General features: G+C 30.0%; 1 protein-coding gene and 1 non-coding gene across 3 annotated transcripts; one reads left to right on the top strand and one right to left on the bottom strand.

The window, feature by feature from the left end:
- The first annotated feature begins 14,560 nt into the window (after positions 1–14,560).
- Positions 14,561–17,282, top strand: LOC125851057 (40S ribosomal protein S2-3-like). Of its 2 annotated transcripts, XM_049530854.1 has the most exons (3): positions 14,561–14,739; positions 15,481–16,082; positions 16,925–17,282. In XM_049530854.1, exons 1-3 carry the CDS (start codon positions 14,673–14,675, stop codon positions 17,096–17,098), a joined length of 843 nt encoding a protein of 280 aa, XP_049386811.1. In that variant the 5' UTR covers positions 14,561–14,672; the 3' UTR covers positions 17,099–17,282. The 2 variants fall into 2 exon arrangements, with proteins under 2 accessions (XP_049386811.1, XP_049386812.1); XM_049530855.1 differs by lacking the exon at positions 14,561–14,739 and having other exon boundaries at positions 15,364–16,082.
- Positions 17,283–18,518: 1,236 nt separating this feature from the next.
- Positions 18,519–18,603, bottom strand: TRNAM-CAU (transfer RNA methionine (anticodon CAU)). The gene is given in 2 exon segments: positions 18,519–18,554; positions 18,566–18,603. It is a non-coding gene; the product is annotated as a tRNA-Met (tRNA).
- Between the last annotated feature and the right edge of the window lie 8,731 nt (positions 18,604–27,334).

The raw sequence follows: 27,334 nt of genomic DNA on the forward strand, positions 1-27,334 counted from the left end.
ACTCTAAATTAGTTACCAACGAAGAGTAGTAAATGCAGTAAAGAATTATGATAAATGGGGATAGTGAAGAGTCATAGGTTCATTGCATAAGGAGTCATTTTGTTCAAGATAAAGGTATCAACTTTCTAAAACTTTTGAGTCGTTCTTCAAAAGATTTTTTTTCCTACTTATTTTTAATATTTTACAAAAAATGCATGTGTCAATTGCTACTCTTTTATTTATTTATATTCTGTAATATAAAAATTTACTTGTCTTTATTTTCATTATTCACATGAATTTTGATTATCATAACTCCTAAATTATATTAATAGTCATGTTCATAATATCATTTGATATTTCATATTATTATCCTATAAATAGCGATATTGTAAAATTTTATCAAAAAAAATGATCAAATCAATATCTATAGTAAAGCTAGGGATTAACTCGTGAAGCGCACTCAAATTTTGTTGCAAGTGTGATATGTCATAATTTAGCTAGGCAGAACGCATAAGTAGCCCCTTGAACTTGTAAGGATTTTTCTTATAGACACCTTAACAAGGACTCCTTCCTATTGAACACTTAAACCACTCAAAAAGTGTACCTATCAGACACACTTGTCTGACTTAGCACTTATCGTGTGAGGCATTTGTTTTAAGGTGGAGCGCATGACATTACACATCTCCTACGTGGAAAAATCTAATCCTACGTGGTAATACACATCACAAAACACCCAACCCCTCAGTCATTTCTCTAAATCCCCAAAACGTGTTTCAAAGAACCCTAGAAATTTCTTTCACGATTCCCGCTCAATATGTGGTCGATTCAAGAAAGTTGATCAATAATGTTCATGTTTTCTTCCTATGACGTGGTCGATTCAAGAAAATAACTTTTGTTGTTGAGTTTTAAGGTTGATTCAAGAAAGCTAGGAGATTTTGTGTTCAATCTTGTGAAGTTAGTCAATTTCCCCTTTAAATATAGCGTCTATTTTGTATATTACTACAATGATGATGTTTTGTACATATGTGAGTAAAGTTTGAACTTTTTAGGATTTCCTTGTCAGTAATTTGTCGGGTTTATTTAATTTTTTTTTCAGGGAATCTTATGGATATTATTATAGTAACTCGCTTTCACCATGGTGGTAAATTTGTGGAGGGCACATCTGGTGGAGGTCTCACTTACATAGGGGAAAGTGAAGTGGAATATGTAGGAATCGATAAAGACCACTTTTCTTTAATGGAATTGCTTTTTTATACTAGAGATATGGGATATGTTACTGTGGGTGGGTTTTATTTTAAAGACNTCTTTAATGGAATTGCTTTTTCATACTAGAGATCTGGGATATGTTACTGTGGGTGGGTTTTATTTTAAAGACCTTACAACCAATAACTTTGTCTTAGTGGATAACGATTTCAACTTACTAAACCTTATAAAAGACCTAGGTGATGGTGACTTTTTGAACTTGTATGTTCAACATGTTGTGGATGAGGTAGAGGTTATTAAAGATGGGATCCCTACAGGTTATCTTTGTGGGTCAACAGTTGGTGAAAATTTTAATGAGGATGGGGTAGAAAACTCACATAATATTAATGTGGATGAAGGGACCGAATCTGAGAATATTAATGTTGAAGTTGGTGTAGATGATGCATCAGATCTTGAAGGTGTTAAAACAGATTGGGATATTAGTGATGATTCACAATAGTTTGCTATTCCAGATGATGATGACTCAGAGATTGATGAAGAGTTGAGAACTCTTAAATATGAAAGGAGAACCAAATTGCAGAGGACAAAACTTGTTCCTACAGAGGAAATAATTCTTGGAGTAGCTGGTGTTGATAGAGGATTTGAAGACATTGGAAGGAACAAGGTTGCTAGGTATGTAGGAAGATTGGGGGGAGATGAGCAATATATTGATAGTTCAGAACTGGATAGTGATGACAGTAGGGATGAATTAGATCCTGAAGCTGTGGAAGGTGTTGATTTACCAGCTAGAAGAAAAAGTAAAAATGTTAGATTTGATCCTGATTGTGTAGTTGTTATATTTAAGCTTGGTATGGTATTTGAAAATGCCATAGAATTTAGAAAGGTTGTGGCAGAGTGTGCTATGGAATATAAAATCAAATTAAAATTGAAGCCTAATGAAAAACATAGAGTCGGAGTTAAATGTCAGCATAAGAAATGCAAATGGTTGTTGTATGCTAGTCTAGACAAAGACTCTGGTGACTTTATTGTTAAGAATTACTATCCTGTTCATCGGTGCCCTACCACAATCAAAAACAAGTTGTGTACATCTAACTTTATTGCAAATAAGTTTAGGGATATAATAGTTTCTCAGCCTTATATAAAGTTATGGGAAATTCGTTGGTGAGGAAGACGACAGGATTGTATGTTGGAAGAACTCTTTGTTATCGGGCCAAATTGATGATTCTCAAGGAGTTTATGGGTGATTGGAAGATGGAGTTTGCAAGGTTGTGTGATTATGCAGACATGATAAAACAGACTAATCATGGTAGTTCATGTTAGGTGAGTACAGATAGGAAATCTACTCCAGGAAAGAATATGTTTGTTTACTTTTATGTTTGTTTTGATGCATTAAAGAGAGGTTGGTTGGAAGGATGCAGAAAAATCATTGGTTTTGATGGATGTTTTCTGAAGGGTGCTTGCAGGGGTGAATTTTTAGTTGCAATTGGTAGGAATGAAAATCAACAAATGTTTCCAATTGTTTGGGCAGTTGTTGATCAAGAAACAAAGCACAATTGGAGTTTCTTCATCAACTTCTTGATACAAGATCTAAACTTAGGCACTGGATATGGATTGACTGTGATGTCTGATATGCAAAAGGTTAGTTTATTAGTAATTTTATTTAATTTTGATCTCATTGCCTATTTATTTAATTATTATTAGTCATAAATTTCAATTTCAATTATTATGATATGTAGGGTCTTGTAGCAGCCATAATGGAGTTGCTGCCAGATTGTGAGCAGAGGATGTGTGCTAGACACATCTGGTCCAATTGGCAGAAGAATTGAAAAGGAGAAGAAAGAAGAAAACAATTCTGGAGATGTGCAAAATAAAGTTTTGAGGTAAAATTTCAAGATGAAATGGACAAACTTAATAAATTTGATAATAAGAAGATCTGTGGGGACTTGTTACATTATGAAAAAAAGACATGGTGTAAAGCATATTTTAAGGAGCATGCTAAGTATGATATTGTTGAGAATAATATGTGTGAGATATTTAATTCTTGGATATTAGCTGCTAGACATAAATCAATTATCACCATGTTAGAGGAGATTAGACATAAGATAATGGATAAAAATGTTGAGATGAGAAAATTTGTTGACACTTGGATAGCAAACATTTCTCCTTTGGAAAGTTTAGTACTTGAAGAAAACAAAGATTATGCTAGAGATTGTCAATTTAGGTTCAATGGCCAATTTGGATATGAAATTTTAGATAGTCATTATAGCACATTATTGATATCAGAAAGAAGACATGTACTTGTAGAACCTGGCAGTTGAGAGGCATACCATGTCAACATATTGTTTTGGCATATCAGCATGCAGGCTAAGACCCTGAAGATCATGTTGTACATTGGTATAGAAAAGATACTTTCATGAAGACTTATAATTACTTTATTCAGCCAATACCTAACATGAAAATGTGGCCTCACACTAGTGATATAGTGATTGAGCCTCCTGAACCAAAGCAAATGCTTGGCAGACCATCAAAATGCAGAAGAAAGTCAAAGGATGAGCCAAGAAAGAAGTATGGAAAGTTGTCCAGGAGAGGTGTAAAAATGACTTGCTCCAAGTGTCATCAACAAGGCCACAATAATAAAGCCTGCAAATATGTGGTAATACTCAAGCCGGCCTTTAATTACTTCAATTAAATAGATAAAATGCAATACTATTTTTCTTTTTCTTATTTACACTATTAAATCTTCTGAAATGGGTCAGCCTAGAAGCTCAACCCAACCTGCTAGCTCAAGGCAACCTACAGGTTATAGCTAGCCACCAAGCTCAAGTGTAGGTTCTAGCCAGCCACCAAGCTCAAGGAAACCAACAAGTTTTAGCCAACCACCAAGCTCAGGCCAACCTGTAGGTTCTAGCCAGCCACCAACCTGGAGACCATCACAACATGTCAGCTCAAGCCAACAATCAACTTCTATATGTGATGATACTTCAATTGTTAGAAGAGTTCAACAAGCTGGAAGAGGCAGGGGAAGAGGTAGGAGAAGAGGCAGGGGAAAAGGCAGGGGGAGAGGAGGTGATGATACTTCAACTATTACAGGAGGGCAACAAGCAGGAAGAGGTAGGGGAAGAGAAGGAGCATCAACATCAGCAGGAGTAAACAAAAGGCCTAAGACTGTGGGATTTGGCATCTACACTGATGATATAAGTGGCAGACAAACATTAAATGTAAAAGTATAACCAATTTCAATTATTTATAATCTACTTTGATAATAGGTACTTATTTTAGTTTCTTGTATACAGCCTGGTACAACAGGTGAAAGAGTTGTTACTCCAGCTGTTTTCAAGTGTTCAATACCAACAAACATTGATATTGGTAATAAGCCTCGTGGACTGAAATGGAAGGGTAAAGATGCTATCACCACTCCACAATTACAACGCATGAGTAAGTCCAAATGGGGTGGATCTGCGAACGTCTAGTGCAACAAGAGCAAGAACAGAGGGGTGTGACTACTTTAATATGTTTTGGGTGTTTTTGATGTACACTTAGGGGTTGTTTTATTTGAATTTGTAATGCAAGCAGGAAACAATGTTGAGACTGTTTTAATATGTTTTGTGATGTTTTTGATGTACACTGTAACTAGTGGTTTAAATGTGGATTTTCTTACAAAGAAATGCCAAGAATTTTTTGTCGATCATTCATGCTTGTTTGGAGCTTAATGTTATTGTGTTGTTCACTTAGTATGGTTATTGTTCTTTGGAGGTGAAGAAAGCAAGGAAGAAGCTTGAAAAAATGTCACTTAAGGCATCTCCGTGTCACGGAGAGGAATTATAACTTGGCTCGTGAAATCAAATTCCAGGCAGAGCACTCTGTGCCTTCTTCGCGTCGTGGAGAGGGATTCCTAAATTAATTCAACAAAGCAAGTTTGAGGCATAACACTCACGGAGATGAGCAATTGTGTGCGAATGGAAATTTAAAGATGCCTCCGCATCGCGGAGATGAGCAATATGATAGATTAATGAACAACTTATCTCCATTCCTTCTTCCAAATCAGTACAACAGAAACACAAGACTACTAATACAATCACTCTAAGACTACTAACATAAATATTTCCATATAGCGAAAATCACGAGTGCAATAATGTATATGATCCTGATTTTTCTTGCCCGCTTCCTCTCTTGTTCATAGGATTTGATTCTTTTCAATAGACCCCATATGATCTTTTTTGCTTGAGGGAGTATTTCATCATCGTACCATCGAAAATAATCGCATCCACCTCTTCTCTACACAAATTATCAAAATAGTTAAACTATAATTAGCGATTGACAACGATTTGTTTAACCAGATTAGAATAATGATAAAAAGCTTACCTTTGTGTTTTTGCAGAAAAAAATCGACGTCATGTATTAAGTTGTGTCCATGAAGTTTTCAATTCAGCATTGACCCCACATCGACATAACACATTTGCATCTGAAGAAGTTGAAATCAACAAATTGGACATTTCCTTCGCTGTGAAGAAGACGAATGAAGAAATTTTTTTGATCTCCACTGTAGTAGCAACAATGATGAGATGTGGAGAAGAAAGAGATGAGAAATAACTAAAAGGGAAGAATCTAGGGTTGGATAAATAAAAGGGGAAGATTTTGACCGTTAAGTATGTTAAAGTGTGTCAATCAGACACATCAAATTTTTTTTCTCACCTCACGCGCTCAAAAGGAGTGCCTCACACGATAAGTGCCAAGTCAGACAGGTGTGTCTGATAGGTACACTTTTTGAGTGGTTTAAGTGTTCAATAGGAAGGAGTCCTTGTTAAGGTGTCTATAAGAAAAATCCTTACAAGTTCAAGGGGCCACTTATACGTTCTGCCATTTAGCTAAAATAAAGGTGTATGTATTGCACAATTTAGTTTGACTTTGCTACTTCTCCACTACTTGTTATGAGGGTGACACATATTCCTAACTTGTGATCATTTATATGAGTTGGTTATTGGCAGAATCTAATGGATGAGATAAATTAACTCATTATCAATTTAAATAATTCTTAAGAGAGGTTAATAAATAAATTCAGTTACATAATTATTTTTTAAAGTCATTACTGGTCTCTTCAATCACCAGTCATTGCGATTCTAACTAAACGGCCCGTACAAGATCTAGGGATGGCAATGGGGCGGGGCGAATGCAGGGCAGGTTGAAGTGAATTTTTTTAAAATTAATGTAGGGCGGGATGGGGTGGGTTGCGGGTATATGTAATTTCATGTGAGTTCAAACTTAATTATAACCTTTACATGTTATAAGAGTGATAGAGCATTATTTATTAAAATAATTTCTTTAAAACTATTAAAATATTCAAGATAGTAAATGAAAATGGTTCAATAAAAAATAATACAATTTCTTACATGTTTCCAATTGACCTCTAAAAAGTAAAATTTTAAATCACTATCCTATTAAATTAATACAACTTAATGAAAAAATTCTTTTTATGAATTTTATTTGTATTATCAAACTTAACTAGAAAAAGAAAATATTAAAAAGTTATGCGGGGCGGGGTGGATTGAAAATGAAAAAAAAAATTATTATGCAGGATGGGACGGGACAAATTAAAAATTATGCGGATTAAGCTCAACCCGCCCCGCATCGCCCCATTGCCATCCCTAAAAAGACCCTTATTTTTTTGTTAAACATAAGACCCTTGATTTGTCTTGAAATATGTACCATTCAATTGCTCATTTGAATTTGAACAAATGATTTTATAAAACTGAATAACTTTAGCTAAATAATTGTAATGGATAAATGAATATAGTGTTTGATAAAATATGATAGTATTTATGTGTTGCACGTTTATTTCTATTTTTTATTATAATAAATCATAAAAAGTACTTAAAAAGCTATACAATGTATAAAATTTATGGTCACCAAAGCAAGAATTATTATCAACCATGCAAAGACTCAAACTATAAAATTTTGAAGTCTTATCGTGTATAATATTTTTTTATTTGTAGTTATTTATTCGTCGAATAGGAATTATACTAGATGCATATTATACTTGTACATATAACCACATATTTGTTATTTCATTACACATAATACCTATTTAGCTAAATTTAATTGTTCAATTTCGCAAGTTTAGAGTACAATCTCTAATATTTTGTATGAATTGAACAATCAAGTCATTTGTGTAGACTAATTATTTATCAAATTGAACTTGTACTTCTTTCTTCTGATTTATATACTCATTATATACATGTTTTAATATTTTCTTATAATTTTAAAAAAAATCTAACAAATTGGGACACCCGTGCAACGCATGTGCCCAAAAACTAGTATTACTATAAGTGGGAACAAAAAAAGTTAAAAGTCGAATTGCGATTTTACCCTACTATAATCATATATCATATATTACTATAAGTGGAAACAAAAAAGAAGTTAAAAATTGAATTACAGTTTTACCCCTACTATAAGTTAAAATGTAACATTTAACTATTTCATTTAAATATTAAATTGTAGCATTTTAATAAAAATGCTAATGACTTTTGCATTTCCTTAGATTAATTCCTAATTAAAATATCTAATTTAATAATATTTATCATCTATAATATATATGTCTATTAAATTTAATCATTATATATATATATATATATATATATCATATATTATACTAAAAGTGGGAAGAATGTTAGGTAAAAGTTAGATTACCATTTTGTTCCTATATCAAATACAAATACTATGAAGCATCTAATAAATTGTTAATTAAATAGTAAATTTAATTACTACAAGGGAGAGTTACACACTAAGCCAATATCAAATTTATCAATTTTTTTCGGTTACAATTTATTCATGTTGTATGGTTATAACTTATAAGTAATTATTATTAAGAAGACAAAAAGACTCCTAATTAAGTAGGAAACTGATGGACATCTTTTCTTTTTTTTTCTTTCATCTCCCCTCACCTAAGGTTTTCCTATTTAAAGTCACCTAGAAAGGAAAATGAATTTGCAAATCTCATATCTGATCTTCTTACTAAAGTATGTTAATGTCAATTCTCTCTTATAAATTAAGAGTCATTTTCTCATCTTTGGTATATCATTTCTTTCTTCATTTTTTTTATTTCCTTTTTGGTCATAGTCATAGACCGCAGAAGAAAAGTTGTAATCAATCTTTGTAGAACTGTTAAGGGCAATAGCATTATTGTAGTATTTGGATCGAAGACGTTATAATTGATTGATTGATTAATTGTTAAGAATGTTTGGAAGAAAATAATTCTTTTTTTTATCATGTTGTATGAATTACAACAAAATAATGAATTATTTGTACTTTTTTTATGTAAAGTGCTTATAGTGATATGACCATTTGTAAGTGAGTTTTGTTTTAGTTTTAAATGTTCTTTTATAATGTATTATTTTCTTTTTCCTTTTTAGTTAAATACTAGTAAGGAAAGCCCGGGCAGCATAAAGTTATATTGTTACTCTCTCCGTCCCATATTAGATGAGAATCTTACTAAAAATATTTTTTTCATATTATTTGAGCACTTATTAAATTAGGATAGAATTAATTAATTCTTTTCCATTTTACCCCTACAATTAATATGACCATTCCTATATTGTATGTGTATTTTTTGTAACTCATTTCAATGTGCATTGATATAAACAAAGGGCAAAATGGTGAAGTCTTCCAATGTATTAATGATTTTTTAATCACCGTGTAAAGTTGGAAGTGCCCATCTAATATGGGACGGAGGGAGTATAGTTTATGTATTGTTATAAAATTAGCAAAGATTGTTATAATATATTGGCTCATAAGTGAGCTAATATAGAAACTTATTTGTCATTTGTCTTTTTAATTTCAATTTTAAATAGCAAATAAATGTAGCGATAAGATTAAGGGTAGAAATGAAGCATACCTTTCTAAATTTAAGTAAAAATAAACAGAGTAGAAGTAACATTAGGGTTATCGATAGGACGATTCATTCGGTTATTTTTAAAAAAATTATATCATTCAATTTTTCGGCTATTTTATAATGTATAACCAAAATTAAAATTTTAAAATCATCCGAATCCTAATTTATGTGACACAAGCAGTACAAAAATTAGTCTTTTTTTTGTTGTCTTGTAGATATTTTAAGTTATTATTTTTTGTAAATTATAATACTTTTTATTAAAGTTTTTAATAACATATGTTACTTTTTATATTTGAGAGTTAAACCAACTTTTTTTTATATGTCTTTTAATTTTGTATGTGTTTTGTACTTTTCCATTTTCAAAAACTAATACTCTCTCCATTTCATTTTATATGTCATTTCTTTTTATAAATATATTGGTTATTCCTCTTCTTATTGGAACACATGTTGACTTCTTATATAGTTGTTATTCCCTCTTCTTATATAGTAATGTTCTCTGCATATAAAAAGAAATTTGTGTCTAGATTACAATAAAATAGATATTACTTATTTAGACTTTATATAATTATTGACATGGAACATGTACAATATTATATTTCTTATTTTCAAATGAAATTAAAAATTATCTTAATGAAAGATTAGATATTTTATTATATGCATATCATTTGTGTTTTACATGGATAATATGAAATATTTGGCAAATATGTTAAATGACTATACATGCATTTTTAATCAGTTCATTATCTCATGAATCAATATATTGCCTCTTTAACTAATAATAAAGATATCTAAAAGTATAAAGTTCATTATCAATGATCCATATAAAATTAGATAACTATTTTAATTTTCAAACAAACACTCTTACTCTAACAATTATATGTAACACTAACTGGTAAATATTCTTCCTATATCCACCATCATTTATACATTTTAGTGCAACATAAATCCTATAAATACTTAACATTTACAAGTCAAACATTATAATAAGATGTCTAAGGACTTATGTGGAGCACGATTGTCAAATACTATAAATTTATAGTAATGAATACACTTGATTACACGCGCAACACGCATACCCAAAAACTAGTCTATATATAAGTGGATCTCCTAAAGGATCAATAATATCTGGGAAAATGCATAAGTACCCCCCAGCCTATGCCCGAAATCCCAGAGACACACCTAACCTTTACGAAGGTCCTATTACCCCCCCCCCCCCGAACTTAATTTATCTATAATATTCTACCCCTTTTCTGCCTACGTGACACTATCTTTAAAAAAATGTCAACATGCACTGGGCCCACAAAGATAGTGCCACGTAGGCCAAAAAGGGGTAGAATATTACATATAAAATAAGTTCGGGGGGGTAATAGGACCTTAGTATAGGCAGGGGGGTACTTATGCATTTTCCCATAATATCTAGTAATTTTACTTTATTTTCTCAAAACAACTCAACCATGGGGCTCTATATATGGCCTATGCTTACACATTTATTTGCAGCCTTCTGAGGGCACTCATTGGTGAGGTTTTAATTACTAGTGGGGCGGAGTCAATTTTTAAAGTTCATAAAATTAGGATTTTTATTCTTTTAAATTGTTGAATTGATCGAAATTGATAATTAATATATATCAAATGAATTTCTTAAGACAAATATAGAATATCAATCAAAATTACTGAGTTCGGTTGAATCCATATTTTGTCAATAGCAACAGAGAACTTTGTCAACCAAATGTGCTAGACCCACTAGCCCCCAATCTTGTTCCAAGTTTTCTTCAAACCATTCAAACACTGTGGAACCTACGACATCACCTAGCTCCATACCCAAACATGTACAAGCTAGTGCAAACTCCATTCTTCACTCCTCCGGAGTTGATCAATGCCAATCCACTCCTCTTTTCTTGGCAACCCTTTCATGTCCAGCAAGGGCGTCCAGTGTTTGTCCCTACGATGACACAAAGCATGGCCCCAATGAACTTTCCCCCTTCCCACAACTATGGACCTTCAGAAACTCAACCCTTATGGATAGTTTAGAGATTCAAACTGTAATTGTATCTCATCAAAGTAACAAGCAAATTCACAAACTAATTAGTATATCATTTCAAATGAACACAAATATGATGAGAGTTTCTCGGAAACTAAGGAGCCTTAGTTCCGACTCAGATTATAAACCAAATATCTGGGCCAAACACATATACAACCCCTCAAACTTGCCCTCATTTTTCATTTTGACACTCCAACTTACCCTTGTTCCATTTTAACCCTTAAACTCCATTCTTTCTGTATCATTTAAACACTTATACTAATTTTTATGATTTGTTTTTATTTATGTTCTTCAATTGCAATTTCTTATTTTAAATAAATAAACGTGTGCCTGTTAATTAAAAAAATTAAACATTCACGAACGAACATAAAATTTTTCAAACAATAATATTATTTTTTGATATTTCTCTGTATTTTTGCATGAAAATAAATTGACGAAAGTTCTTTGATTTTCTTTCTTAAACATTCAATCAAATTAAATAACACTACTTATTTATTTTTTCTTATCATCTAGGCTGTCTAAATTTAACGCAAATACTCACTTTTAATTTTTTAATATAAATCAATATGAATAAAAAAACCCATCTTCAAAAAGACTTGACTGACTTAGTTAATAACACTACTAAAAAAAGACTTTTNAAAGTTCTTTGATTTTCTTTCTTAAACATTCAATCAAATTAAATAACACTACTTATTTATTTTTTCTTATCATATAGGCTGTCTAAATTTAACGCAAATACTCACTTTTAATTTTTTAATATAAATCAATATGAATAAAAAAACCCATCTTCAAAAAGACTTGACTGACTTAGTTAATAACACTACTAAAAAAAGACTTTTGTTCATTGCTAATAACACTACTAAATAATGTTAAAACTCAACTGACTTTGATAGGTTGTCAGTGATTTTAAAGAAAGAAAACCAACACAATTTCGTCGGTTATTTTTCACACAAAAATACATAACACTCTTAAAAAGAAATTTTTATTTTTTAAAAATAATTATTTTTTGTTAATTTTTAATTTTTTAACTAAAATTAAATGACACGTCGATTTAAAATAAGAAGTTGCAATTGAAGAATATATATAAAAATAAATAAATCATAAAAATAGTATTTCGTGTTAAAATGGAACATAAAAAATGGAGTTCAAAGGTTAAAATGGAACAAGGCTAAGATAAAGTGCTAAAATGAAAAATGTGGACAAGTTAGAGGGATTGTAAATGTGTTTGGCCCAAATATCTGTCAATAAATGTACATTATATTACATGAAAAAAATGTCATGGCATCTAATGACTTTTTATATTTGTTGAGTTATAATCGTGACACCTTAGGGTTTTTAACCGATTCACTCACAACTAGTTCACATTCTTGATGTCGATATATGTTTTAAAGGATATTCAATTATAAAATAAGAACAAAAAAAATTGAATACCTAATTTTAAGGACTAAACAATGTGAAATATGCCGTTAGGTTTCTAGGATATCTGTGAAAATTAAGTTATATAATTGGAATACAATTCTTCCTATTTTAATGGGATGGAAAACAATTATATTCTTAGTATACTACTCAAATTAGTAAAAAGCATACTTAATTATTGCTTCTGTATTTTGTGGCAATTACTGGTGCACTTAGGCCATATAGGTGTTATCACGGTCATTATATTTAAGAATGAATATTTTATTCAAACAAATAACTTAATTTTAGAATGTATATTATTTTTAGTACAACAAATTAAATCGTCAATAAAAAATAATACCAACATAATTTGTATTCAAACCAAACGATGCTCTAGTAGACGAGTTAAATTAGGAAAAAGGATACTTATTCCTCAAAATGTCTGGTTTTTAATTAGGGAAAATTGTGCATAATGACAAACTATTAATTGAAAATAAATAATATAACTATTGTTTCATTTATTTCCTTTGAGTAGTTAGCATATCTTGCTACTGACGGGTCCCACAAATTAAAAAAAAAGGGAAGTCATTTTCTTTATACAATTCACTTCATCTCTTTCCTCTCTCCCATACCCTTCAATTTCTCCTAAATTCTCTCCACAAAATTAGTTTAAATTTCAAATCTTCACTACTATGTGATTTCAAAAATTTCAGGTACCGCCAAAACCTCTAAATCGACTTTTTTTCCCCAATTTTTCCCTTATTTCTTTAACTTTCATATGAAATCATAATCCATACATAATTTTCACTTATACAATGGATGAACATTTTCCTTGGGTCTAACTCAGAATTTTGGAGAGGTTGCAGGTTCAATAGCCAAATTCAAAGAAATTAAAGACATCAGATTCAAATTTAAGAATGACCCAATCAGATTGGGTGAAATTAGTGCAAAATCAAAGAAATTGTTGAAGGAGGTGACAAATATCAGTACGATGCTAGTTCAAGTAAGAAGAGGAAAGGAAAAGCAATTGTTTATTAGCCATTAGGTTAATATACAAACTTATTGTATAAAGCAATTGTATATTAGAATTGTTTCTCGCTCATTGGAGCAAGATGAACATGAATAAGTTCGGGTATTTGTATAATCATTAATTTGTATGTGTTACAATTGTATATAAGTCTCTGTAAATTTTTGCCCTATATCTGTTTGTTTATACAAACTTATTGTATAAATAGCGGTAGTTATTATAACAATTTTACCATATATACAATATTAACAATTATACAATTGAAATATTTTGTATAGTATATAATATCCACATAAAACATGTTTATGTTATATTCAGATAAAATTAGTGTTATATAGAATGACTATATGTACTTTTTTATATATTTATTTACAGATCTGTATTTTTTTAGCCATTATGTTTAATATACAAACTTTCTCCATTAATAAAAGTACAATAATCTCACTATATATACAATATAAATGATTATACAATTGAAATGTGTTGTATAATGTATAATCTTATTTGTAAAACTTGTATAGGATAAATTGAATTAAATATTATTTTATACAATCCGCTAACTGTATTTGTGTCATATTTATACACAGTAAGTCATAGTTATGTATATATGTATATTTGAGTAAAACTGTATATGTATTATTTTTCAGGGTGTTAAATTTCTAGGCAAACATGTACTCAGTTACAATGGAGTCACTACTGATGAAGAAGTCATAGAAGGAAAGAGATCTTTTTGCGTGAGTTTAGCGACTGTCTTCCTTTTTTGTAACAGAATTTACAGCCTTTTATTAATTTTATTTAGAAAATAAAATTGTATATAGCTTCGAATGAATCCTGAAATATACAGATTAATAGTTCCATAGCAAACATAAATTTGCAATGAAGCACAATTATGCAAACTATAGCTATAAGATACAAATATGATTTTTATATTTGCTATATGTGAAAGTTGCTCTTTTAATTATTTGGTTACTTTATGCTAAAAATTGCAAACTATTATGGGCCAAACTTGCAGTTCCAAATGGACTTGATTTCCCTCAAGCCCATTTTATGAAACCCTAGCTCCCTTATAAACCTAACAATCCGTTTTCTCCATCTTCTCACACACTCTCTCTAAACCCTAGCTGTAAACCTAATACCTTACAATCATGGCGGAGAGAGGAGGAGGGGAGAGAGGAGGATTCGGTCGTGGATTTGGAGGACGTGGTGGTAGAGGTGGAGACCGCGGTGGAAGAGGCCGTGGNTAGGATACATTGAATTAAATATTATTTTATACAATTCGCTAACTATATTTGTGTCATATTTATACACAATAAGTCATAGTTATGTATATATGTATATTTGAGTAAAACTGTATATGTATTATTTTTCAGGGTGTTAAATTTCTAGGCAAACGTGTACTTAGTTACAATGGAGCCACTACTGATGAAGAAGTCGTAGAAGGAAAGAGATCTTTTTGCGTGAGTTTAGCGATTGTCTTCCTTTTTTGTAACAGAATTTACAGCCTTTTATTAATTTTATTTAGAAATTAAAATTGTATATAGCTTCGAATGAATCCTGAAATATACAGAATTAATAGTTCCATAGCAAACATAAAATTTACAATGAAGCGCAATTATGCAAACTGTAGCTATAAGATACAAATATAATTTTTATGTTTGTTATATGTGAAAGTTGCTCTTTTAATTATTTGGTTACTTTATGCTAAAAATTGCAAACTATTATGGGCTTGTAGCCTTATGGGCCAAACTTGCAGCTCCATATGGACTTGATTTCCCTCAAGCCCATTTTATGAAACCCTAGCTCCCTTATAAACCTAACAATCCATTTTCTCCATCTTCTCACACACTCTCTCTAAACCCTAGCTGTAAACCTAATACCTTACAATCATGGCGGAGAGAGGAGGAGGGGAGAGAGGAGGATTCGGTCGTGGTTTTGGAGGACGTGGTGGTAGAGGTGGAGACCGCGGTGGAAGGGGCCGTGGCGGCCGTCGTCCACGCCGTGAAACAGAGGAGGAGAAATGGGTTCCGGTGACAAAGCTAGGAAGGCTCGTGAAAGATGGAAAAATCAGGTCACTTGAGCAAATCTACCTTCACTCACTCCCAATCAAGGAGTTTCAAATCATTGATACTCTTATCGGACCATCTCTCAAGGATGAGGTGATGAAAATCATGCCGGTTCAGAAGCAGACCCGTGCGGGACAGAGAACCAGGTTTAAGGCGTTTGTTGTCGTCGGTGACGGTAATGGTCACGTTGGTTTGGGTGTCAAGTGCTCGAAGGAAGTGGCTACTGCTATTCGTGGAGGAATTATATTGGCTAAGCTATCAGTGATTCCAGTGAGGAGAGGTTACTGGGGTAACAAGATTGGGAAGCCACACACTGTGCCTTGCAAGGTTACAGGGAAATGTGGGTCTGTTACTGTGAGGATGGTGCCTGCTCCTCGTGGTGCTGGTATTGTTGCTGCTCGTGTCCCCAAGAAGGTCCTTCAGTTTGCTGGTATTGAAGATGTCTTCACATCTTCTCGTGGATCCACCAAAACCCTTGGAAACTTCGTTAAGGTTTGATCTTCTAACAGATCTTGCAAATATCATTATTGTTATTTGTGTCATGATTCTATTACATGTATGTTCTATTACTATAGCATAAGAATTGATTCGTATAACATTATAATTTAACATAAAAGTTAATTTGACTATACATTTTGTTCAAAATAGCTAATATGGCACTAAATAGAACTTTTTGTAAATAGCCATGAGTTTTATGTTAATAAAAAAATGGTCTTTTCTATAAGAAAGTTATATCTATATCAATATTTGGCTACAAAGTTCCCGAATATTAGAAAAAATTGCACTGGAACTTTGTAGATTATTACAGAGATAGTCACAATTGTTGGCCTTATAGTTCCAAATCTTGTCATTGTCCAGAACACGATTGTTTAGTTTAGTTCTGAAAGTATTGATGTATTGGTTAAATTGGGACAGTGTGTGTTGTGATTAAATACAGTGTTGAAATTGGGACAGTGTGTTTTGGGAATACAGTGTTGAGCAAGTCAAATTGTGGGATAGGAGCTGTACCATTATCAATTCTTACCATTTCCTGCAATACTTGTGCTGCAATGTGCGATAAGTACTTTGTTCTTAAAAAGCTATAAAATGACTCTATGTAGAGGGTGTTTGGATTGGCTTATCATCGATCCGAACACCATCTTAGACCTTGTTTTAATGAAGGGACTGCAGTATACTCAACTTTTTGCTGTAACCAGCTAGAGTACTATTTTTATCCAAAACAGGGGTGACCATACCTGTATATCATAAAACGTATTAGATATCTTTGTTGCTCATTTACAATATATTTGCTGTTTGTGTGTTTGAGTCTGATGCCACTCATATTATGTATGCAGGCGACATTTGATTGTTTAATGAAGACCTACGGGTTCCTGACCCCAGATTTCTGGAAAGAGACTCGCTTCACCAAATCTCCATTCCAAGAGTACTTTGATATCCTGGCAAAACCTGCCAATAAGGTGATTGTCTACGCCACCGAAGAGGCAGCACCTGAGAGGGTTGAGGCTTGATTCATTAGATGTTATGTGCTCTGTTGTTTTGTTCTAGTAGTCTTCTTTATTATGAAATGTTAGTATTCTAAATTTTGACTTCTGTTCTTGAGGGATATTTTACGCAGACTTTCAAAAACATAATGTTCCTTGTTTTGGTTTGTTTTCAACAATATATATGAAGTTTCTTAATTGATCTCATCTTTTTGCTGGATTAGTTCTCTTATCAGCTGACATGATAGCATGTTTCATTTTACCAGAAGTATGGTTATTGTGTGGTTTGTTAAATTCTACTTGAAGAAATTTGAAAATTTAATTCACTTTTTTATTTGTAGTTGAGAATTGGTTATACTGTTTTGCACTATTGCTAAATATTTTTTGACCTTTATGTCACATCATAATTCCATTGCTTATTTGTAATTGCAGGAATGTGATTCATAATTTTTTTCTGTTGTACTAGCTTCTTTTTTACAATTGAAATTTCTGATGTGATTAATAACTCTTTTAATTATGCTAAGTCATGTGTAAATAATCCCTGTCAGGTTCTATATAACAAATTATCATAAACATAAATTTCATTCCAACTTCAATTATTATGCTATGAATAATATACACGAATTTGGGAGAAGAGTCATATTTGTACTCTATTATTGAAAAAGGCTTAATATTATCATTGCGTTATCGGCTCTATTTATTCATAGAATTTTTTTAATTTCATTTTCTATTTTATATAGGTTTACTCCTTCCAAGAATTTAATTACTTCCCTTTACTCAATATGCCTTTCTTGAAAGGAAAAAGTCTTCTATTTCTGTCAAATGACCTGGTTTATTCATTTTGGCGGTTTTTATTTTTTTATATATTGATTTAATATCAGTTGAGATATCTATTGTAATTTTTTAGGGGCATCAATGTACAGGTATATATTTATAATTAATTTATATATTTATGAGATGTTTGCTTAGTTTTACCTTTATATTTTTAAACATGTTTTCAATCTATTTTAATTTACTCAAGTTATTCATTCGTTATCTAATCTTAGGTATCATTTTTTCTTACAGCTACACTAATTTATTTTTAAAAATATGGAAGAGTTGTCTCATGAGTCACGTATATATTATTTTTAAATTTTCATTAAAAAAAAATTGAAGAAATTTACTAACCACTTGACTGGTCTAACTTTGATCTTCTTATTGATTGATTTTCTTCTTTAGATTTATAAACTAAAAACATGTCAAAGGCTTCATCTTTAGTTCTTAACAAATATATTTTTGTATATTCAAAAACAAAATCATCTATAAAAGTGTGACAATGCTTATACACTGGATATATAATAGTGTATAAGAGGTGCTTATAACATTTTTATTTTGTAATACAGATTTATACAAAATTGTGTTACGTCAGTAATTTTTCCTTATAAAAATGCAAAATGAAAAAGCTTTTTGGGGTGAGAGAGGCTCGAACTCTCGACCTCAGGATTACTCAGAAGCTATGAGACCTACGCGCTAGCCAACTGCGCCACCACCCCTTTATGCTAAAAAAATTGAAGGCTTAAGTTATCCACAGCCTCTTGAAGTTGTCCATATATTTCACATAGACACCTCAACTAGGGCTAGTACCTATTTAACACCTAAATTGTTCAAAATGTATACCTATTAAACACAAAATGCTGATATGGCAGAAAAAATGTTTTTCACTTTCCTTTGGCGCGTGAAGATTTCTAAAATCGTATTTTTTTTTTCAAGAAAACTTCACTTTTTCTTCTTCTATTGATTCTTATCATCGTAAATGACTTGAACGATTTTTTAAAAATATTTTTTAAACCAATAATTTTTTTAATCGCAAAAAGAAAAAGTCCCCCACCGCCGCTTTCGGTCGTTTTCTTCACCTCAAAGACACCTGCATTGGATCTTCAAAAACGAAAGAAGAAAGTAGATTTTTGGACATTGGAGTAAAAAATTTAGCTGATAGGTCCATTTCCGGCCATCTTCAAACAAACTCACCACTCAAAATTAAAATCTAAACCCATTTAACTTATAAAAAATAATATCAAAGAATTCGATAAAATTAATTTGAGTCCTCTTGATTTCTCTTTTGCAATCCATTTTGAAATGATTATCCGTCAACAAACTTCGTTTCTTCATCACTCTTGTACGTGTCTCTCTCTATATATTTCTCTCACGTATTAGGTATGATTTTTTTTTTTTAAAAAAAACTGATTTTAAAAAAAAAAAACTGAATCGGTAAATAATTTGATAAGATATTGAGTTTCATTATGGTTTAGAAATGAAATGTTACAGGGATTAGGGAAAAAGATGAAGAAGAAAGGGGGCTGGGGTAGCGTGGGGGTGGGGTAGCATGGGGTTGGGTAGTATGTGTTATTATTTTCAATATTTTTATATATAAGAAAAAAATATTGAAATGTATTTGAAATAAATTTTATTTTTTAAACTTTAAAAATCATTTTTTATAATTTTTGGGGCCCACTTGCCACGTGTCGTCTTTTCATTAAGCATTTTGCAATGTCATCGAGAGTGTGTCACACACACTTTACACATTTTTTGCTGATTACCAAAAAGTGTCTAATAGGAATAAAGTTTAAATAGATAAAAATGTTCAATAGGTACTAGCCTCAATTGAGATGTCTAAATAAATTATGCGGACAATTTTAAAGCGTCACAGATCACATAAGCCTAAATTGAAATTTCGTTACTCTAGCAGTGACTTATATGTTTATCCTCACATGCTACATCCTTTAGTATTTCAATTTTTTTAAAAATGTTAATTGAAAAGAACGTAATACTCCAAGCATATTCTTATTTAGTTTCCTTTTAAATAGTTTTTGAATGTAAGGTGTATAAACTGAACTATATCAAATGTGTAGTTAGATATAGTTTTATCAAATACTTCCAAATAGATGAAAGAGAAATTTGGATTCCTCTTTCAAACTGAAAGATTTACATATTTTAGGAAATGATTTTAGCTGAATTACCATATTTGAAAAGATTAATGAGAGATTTAAATATTTTAGAGTGGTATTTTAGCTCAATTGCCATATTTGAAAAGATTATGTCACATGATTTACTCAAATTAGTTATTTTGTTTTTATAGTTTCTAGTCATATTTGTTGAAAATATGATTAATACATTATAGGAAAAATTGTACGAAATAACAAACTATTAATTCAAATTAAATGTTATAGCCATAGTTAATTTTATTTGTAATTCGCAGCAAACATCCCATTTTTTTGTCATCTGGTTCAATATACAATTAGCCATTTTCGGTATACAATTATCCATTTGGTATACAAATGTATAAAATGTGTTTGTGTTTGTATAAAGCGAGAGAAAAATGTATATACAAATTTTCCGATTATATAGAAATGTGAAGCCCTGGACGACCAAGGGCAGTTTTGTCAATTTAATAAAATGTCAAGCTTAATGTAAGTGTACATTGTGCATTGAGAGTATTGAACATTCCAAAAAACCAGCCAAAAGTTATGTAATTTCCAATGTATCCACCTTGAAGTTGTGGATTCCAATTGTCACACGTGTGCCAACACATTGGGAGGAATAAAAGAAATCAATGCAAAGTTAAAATATGGACCCCATTTTTTGATTCACTTCAAAAGTCTATACATTCAAGACCACACATTTTTTTAAAAAAAATAAATAATTTCTCATTTGATTTTGTATATACGTATTAGAGTGTTATTAATTTGAATTCTTATTTATTTTTGAATATACTTATCACTTTTAATGAGACTTTTTTCATATTCAAAATTTAAATTCGAGGCCTTTTAATCATTTCCTTTCTTAATGTGGTTCGGTCATGAAAATATAGTTTTTATTTTATTAAAAAAAATATAGCTAAAGTCATGTTTGGTCAAATTTTATATAAAAAATATAAATATATTTTTTTAAAATGCATAATACATAAATATGTCATTTAACTTGGTTTCATTTGACATCAATGCCCTCCAATTTTGGATGTGCATAGTAGACACATAAATTTACTTGACGTCCTACGCGGCGATATAATTCATGTCCTATGCGACATTCTATGTGGCATCCTACGTGAATTATGTCTCGTAGGACACATGTGTCTACTTGTTTAACTTTATATAATCTTAAATGCTAACATGTGCACACTCGGAGTTAAATGTCATAGATGTTAAGTGAGGTCAAGTTAAATTATATATCATATCTTTTTAAATATGGTCTACATTCCTCATTTTCTAAAAATTACTTGACTAATTTACCTGAGACATACAACTAAATTGCACTACAAGAGTAATATATCAAAATAAATAATCGTATAATGTCATAGATTATATCTCATATAAGAACTACTACACTCTATTACAAAAAACAAATCCAATTTATTTTTAAAAAAAATTAAGTTGAATTTGTGTTAAGTTATTGATTTTGCAAAATAAAATAAAATATGAAATATAATTAAAATGGAACCATTTTTATAAAAATTAATAATTTAGGATAAAATTTGATAAAAAAAATATAGTTAAAGTATTAAAAAAGTTTTGAATGTTTTTCAAATTTCATATACAATTTTAAGGTATGTTTGTAATTTTTATAATCCGACGTTGATTTTCAAATAAATAAAGTGAAATAAAAAGATTATCTATTTCTTTGTGTTCATTTATTTTTCATATTTATAAAAAATAAATAATCAAATATAATATTTATTATCTGAAGAAATAAGATACAATTTAATTTTCTTTTTCATGGTTATACTACTATAAATGTGAAAAGTGATAAATGTGGTTAAGAAAAAGTAGAACACAAATGAGTAAATAAGATTAATTCACTCAAATTGTTTGTTGAATTATTATCATTAGATGAGTAAAAAAACCATTAAATTTAAATTAACTTTTTAAATCGAATGTGTATGTTTGGCATTCTGTTAAAGTAACCATTGGATCATATGATATTGTAGTGTTAATTAAAATAATTAAAATAAGTTATATTATTTGATAAAAGTAATAATATTTTATTATAAAGTGTGATTTTTATTATCATTTTACTAGTGTTTTTATTAGAAAAAATATTGATGACAATTTTTCTTTTCAAAAAACTAATTAAATACTTATAATACATTGGAACCGCTGATATATTTATGATTGTAAATTGTAATATTGGGCCCATTAACGGGCCTTTTCATATCTAGTACAAATACATATATTTTTGTCATATACACTGATAATTATACAAATATAAATCTTATTATACAAATTACAATGTATAAATGAATTTATACAAAACTGAATAATTTGTATAAAATTGGATTTATCTAGCGAATTATACAAATCAAAAGTTCTATAGCAAACATAAAATTTGTTATGTAGCGCAATTATGTAAAATATAGCTATAACATACAATTATGACTTTTATGTTTGCAATATGTGAAAGTTTGTATATCAAACAAAAATTATTGCTAGAGATTGTAAATAGAAAATTTGTAGCTAATGAGGTCTAATAATGGTCAAACGTGAGTTGTTTTTGAAAATTCCTCTATAAGTAATACTACAAGGACAAGTTACATATTTGGCCCATTGGCCAAAATATTTATTTTTCTAGTTAAATATATAATTTTTTATTTTTATTGTAATCATAAGTGTATATTGTATGTATATCACATTAGAATAAGAATAAGAAAAATTTCAAAATGTCAATATTTTGACATTTAATAGGACCGCTTAGCCACTCTTTCAATATTTATTAAAAATGTCATATATATATATTTGTTGAATATTATTTTGATGGATGACTATACATTACAATAAAAGAGATATATATATATAGTGACTATAGATTTTCCTTTTAGTGCAATTGAGTTAATGTTACTGCGTGTAGAGTCACCTAAGTGTTAAGCGGCATATATATATAGATATAGTGCTAGTTATAAACACTCATATTTACTATTATTACAAAATATAATATAATGGTAATTATATTAGCATCACTAATTAAATACTTACTGCAAAGTTCTTTATTTGTTGTAGTGATATAATATAATTTTCCCCATTTTTTTTAAATTTTATTCAAACAGTGTAGTTTTCCCATACTAAAAGGCAAATGCTAAATTAAAAACATTCTTGAGAAAAGTATATAGTACAAACAAGACCTGTATTGTAGTATTGAACTATGATCTTGAAAACAAAAACAAAAAAACTCTGTATTTTGTTGTCTTCATTGAGAGTTGTTTGGTTTTTGCCTAATAAAATATGTCCACATTAAACTTTTTTTCCCTCTCAACTCTACTTATTAATTAGTAACCTCGATAAATTAAAATATTTTTCCACGTTTAATTCGTCCGTGACAATATATAGGTAGATTACGCACCTTCTACTCTTTTGTCATATGCATCGCAAGAGAACCTCCTTTATCGAAAATTTTTAAAGAGTAAATAAAATAAATTAATCACAACTTTTTCTACATGTATAGAATTTCATTTGAATCCCTTAATAAACTCCCTTCTTTTTTGGTATTTCTGAATTCTTTTTGAATCCTGATCTGTCTCGATTCTTATTAGTTACTTTTAATGATTTAGATATTTTTCATATTTATTGTTATGTTACAATATTATGTAAAAAAATGTTAAGAGATTGAATTTGAGTATCTTTCATAGTATTTAAAGATAGATACAAAAATTCTCCTCTCTTCTTACTAAGAATAGTTCACTTTACATATTATATTCTACTTCTAGTCTATAATATATAGACAAATTATCACTACAAGAAAGGGAGTGAATTATATGGGGATTTTTCTGGGAATTAGTATGAAAATTTGCAGGAAAATAAGTTTCATGCGGATTTTCATACTAATCCCTAGAAAAATTCTCATGTAATTCACATTTTTCTGGTAGTGTATGTAACACATGATTTGTTATAAATTAAAGAATCAAAATTCCTCAAACTCTTTTGTTGATATCAAGAGAACTTTCATTTCTTTGTCTGACGTACTATTGAATGGTCTTTTCATGTAATGACTAAATCTGTTGGATATTTCGATCAACGTCAGACATATTCGATGAAATATTACAATTATTTACTTCAATCGACAATAAATAAGCTAATAGTTCTTGTTCTCTAGGCACTCTAGCATAATATAGTCAAGTAGCTTTAACGATGTTTCTTTGAGATATATACTACCAAAAATCCAAATCAATAATTAGTTTGAATTTTCTAACTTTAATGTAAATACAGTGTGTCGACAAGTATAGCAAAAAAAAATTGTACGTACCAAAAATAACAACTCAGTACTAATTAGATTGTCGTGGTCCAAAAATAAATAAACATATTTATATATCTTAGTTATTATATAGTACTAATTGTAGTAGTACTTTTGTGGTTTTGGTTTATGGCTTGGAAGTTCAATGAGGTCAGTACGATGGATGGTTTCTTGCTAGTCTGGAATGCATTAATCATTCACAATTAATGAGATCAAACATTTAATTTCTTTAAATAATAATAATAATAAAATGACCTAGTACTGCAGGCCACATATTATTATGTGATATTTAAGAAAATAAGTTTGAAATAGTGAATTAATCTATCACTTCATCTTACACTCTATCTTTTTCTTTATAACGTTAATTTGCTTAATTTACATATTTACATCAAATCTTGCATGTCGAAGTATGTATTTCTATGTGTGATCATTTCATCTAAAAATTTACGTCATCGAATAAAATAAATTTTTATTTACTTAATTATATTTTCAACATACCTTATCATTTGCGTTGCTGATTGTTTTTTCAAAAAAAAAAAAAACTTGAGCCAAGTACGTGAAGATTATTTTTTATGGTGATTGATGAGTAGCGATGATATTTGATCCTAGTGTGCCTCTACCTGCTCTGATTCCATGTAAATAAATGACTTGCAGATAATGTAACTTCTAATTAAGTTTAGGACTCGTGCTTAGAGCTTGAATTCGTTAAGGGTTAAAATTATGTTTGATTTTTTTTTTTTTTTTTTTTTTTTCCGGAAATATTGCAATTTATTCATCTTCCATCAAAAAGTACAGGTTGATCTGTAGGAGGTTACAATCAGTGAATTACTCCTCCCTAGCATGAAGGATACCAAGATCCTGTATGAGATGAAATAAATACAAAAGACAGTTTAGACAATGGCTTTCTAAGTACAAAGCCTGCGTGCAAAAAGTTACAAGTGGCTAAACATCCCAAGGTCCATCATGGAGGATCCCAGATTAAATCTTGCTTCTTCTTTTGCCTGGTTCTGAAACTGGTCACTCCCCATCTGTCCATGGTCATGAGTCCCTTCACTTTAGCAGGGAGTTCTTCAAAATATTCGTAGAGTATGTTGCCAGGGCTCAAAAAGCTCGTGGAGGCTAGTGCATCAGCTGCCTGATTCGCCTCCCTGTAACAGTGGTTTAAGATGAAACCNGACATTAAATTATGTAATTATAGTAAAAAAATCATGTCGGTCTACCAATCCACACATTTTACACGCTTAATTAGTAAGAATGTTTTCCTGTATTAAAAACTGTTTATATAATTAATTAAATAAATAGAGGAAAGGTTTCAATTATACACAACTTCATCAATAGTAACTCAAAATTAATATTATTTGATTTGAGTCTAGCTCGCACAATCTCAAAATATGTCAATAAAATCTAAGATTTGCTTATATTTTCAGTATCTCTTTTGTGTTTCAATGATTTGAACTTTGCCTAGAATATTACGTCTACTCACTCCTATTAGAGTTAATCTCTCAATATAAAAAAAAATGCATTTTCAAATATTTTTATTTTTTGAAATATCGCATTAAATCTCTAACATATCAACTGTAGAAAGAACGTGCCAATGTTGAGTATCAATAGCTTTTCATGAAATCTCTTAATCATTTGACGATTTTAATAAAGATGTTTATCCTAGGAATTACAAAAATCTGGAAACATAAATGATTTTAAAAATTGTAAAAACAGTTAAGTGATTTTGTCAAAAATTAAAAGTTGCTAATAATTAAAAGGCTTTTTCTCAAGTATTGTTAAAGCGTAGCTTAATTGTTAGTGACAACAATAATAACATATTTAGTGTAATTTCACAAGTTCAGTTTAGACATTTTCATTGATATCGTGTCACATGAGCTAGCCTAAAAATTGCACGACTAGGTCAAAACGAGCACGATCGTCATTAAAATTTCTTATTTCGTAGGCATGTTTTAGAACATTTTTGTTCGAAAAATGGCTTTTTAGCACTCAAAATGTTCTGAGAGAACTAAGTACCAACTTTAGAAGAATATATATATATATAGGACATATATAGAAGTTTCTAATGAATTTTAACCAATTAATTAAAGTTGAAGTGACTATAATCCAGTTATTTCGTGCCAACAATTTTATTCATGAACTTTTAATTATAATTTCAAGAAAGTGTTAAAAGTGGAAGACACGATCATTACATGAGATTTCCATTTTATTTTCTAAATGTAGTCCAGCCAATATTACACCAGATATATAATTAACTACCCACATGGATAGCAATTAATTTATGTTTGGTAGATATATAACATAAATAATAATTGGAGCATTATTATAAGTCTATAGCAATAACATATTCATTGTAATCGCACAAATAACCAAATCTGACTTGGGAGAGTGGTGTATATAAGACGATAAATTCAAGTAAAAAAAAAAGGAAAATACAATTTTGAAGCAGTCATGTTGAACATAATTAATGATCAAGAAGAGATCAATAGTAGCAATAACACGTAATACAATATTGTATGATCGAAACAAAGAAAATAACATTTACGAATAAAATTAAAAAAAAAAAACAAGCATATGAGTAATATAACAATATTGACAAGGAAAATTTGATAACTCCCCACTGATTGTTAACTTTTTATTTTAATCCTAATGACTTGTTATATTCTTCTATCTAGGATTATGTCATCGATAAAAGATAGTTGAAAACATATTAACTATGATGAAGGAAATTAGTTTAGGTTTTTATGGGAGAAGTTTTTTTTAGGTGAAAAATGAAGTAATTATAATATGCACAGGCTTTAATTTAGCTTTATAAGCACCAACTGGAATTGAAAGCTGCTTTGCAAAGAATGAGTAAAGATAAAAGAGAAACACAATTGTTTCTTTTGAGGTGGAGAATTAATACTCCCTCTGTGAAAGTCAATTTGATTAATTTTTAAAGTTAAATTAGATTACGTTAATTCGATATTCTTTTAAAAAAAATTAGATATTCAGAAACTATACGAAAAG

Source organism: Solanum stenotomum, unplaced genomic scaffold, assembly GCF_019186545.1.
Source record: "Solanum stenotomum isolate F172 unplaced genomic scaffold, ASM1918654v1 scaffold21764, whole genome shotgun sequence".
In the NCBI taxonomy this organism is placed as follows: domain Eukaryota; kingdom Viridiplantae; phylum Streptophyta; class Magnoliopsida; order Solanales; family Solanaceae; genus Solanum; species Solanum stenotomum.

Excerpts from the sequence above, each read along its gene's own strand:
- LOC125851057 (XM_049530854.1), top strand. The coding sequence starts at position 14,673 with ATGGCGGAGAGAGGAGGAGGGGAGAGAGGAGGATTCGGTCGTGGATTT. Across the intron at positions 14,740-15,480 it reads TGGAGGACGTGGTGGTAGAG|GTGGAGACCGCGGTGGAAGG; the intron begins GTGGAGACCGCG and ends GTGGTGGTAGAG. Across the intron at positions 16,083-16,924 it reads CCCTTGGAAACTTCGTTAAG|GCGACATTTGATTGTTTAAT; the intron begins GTTTGATCTTCT and ends TTATGTATGCAG.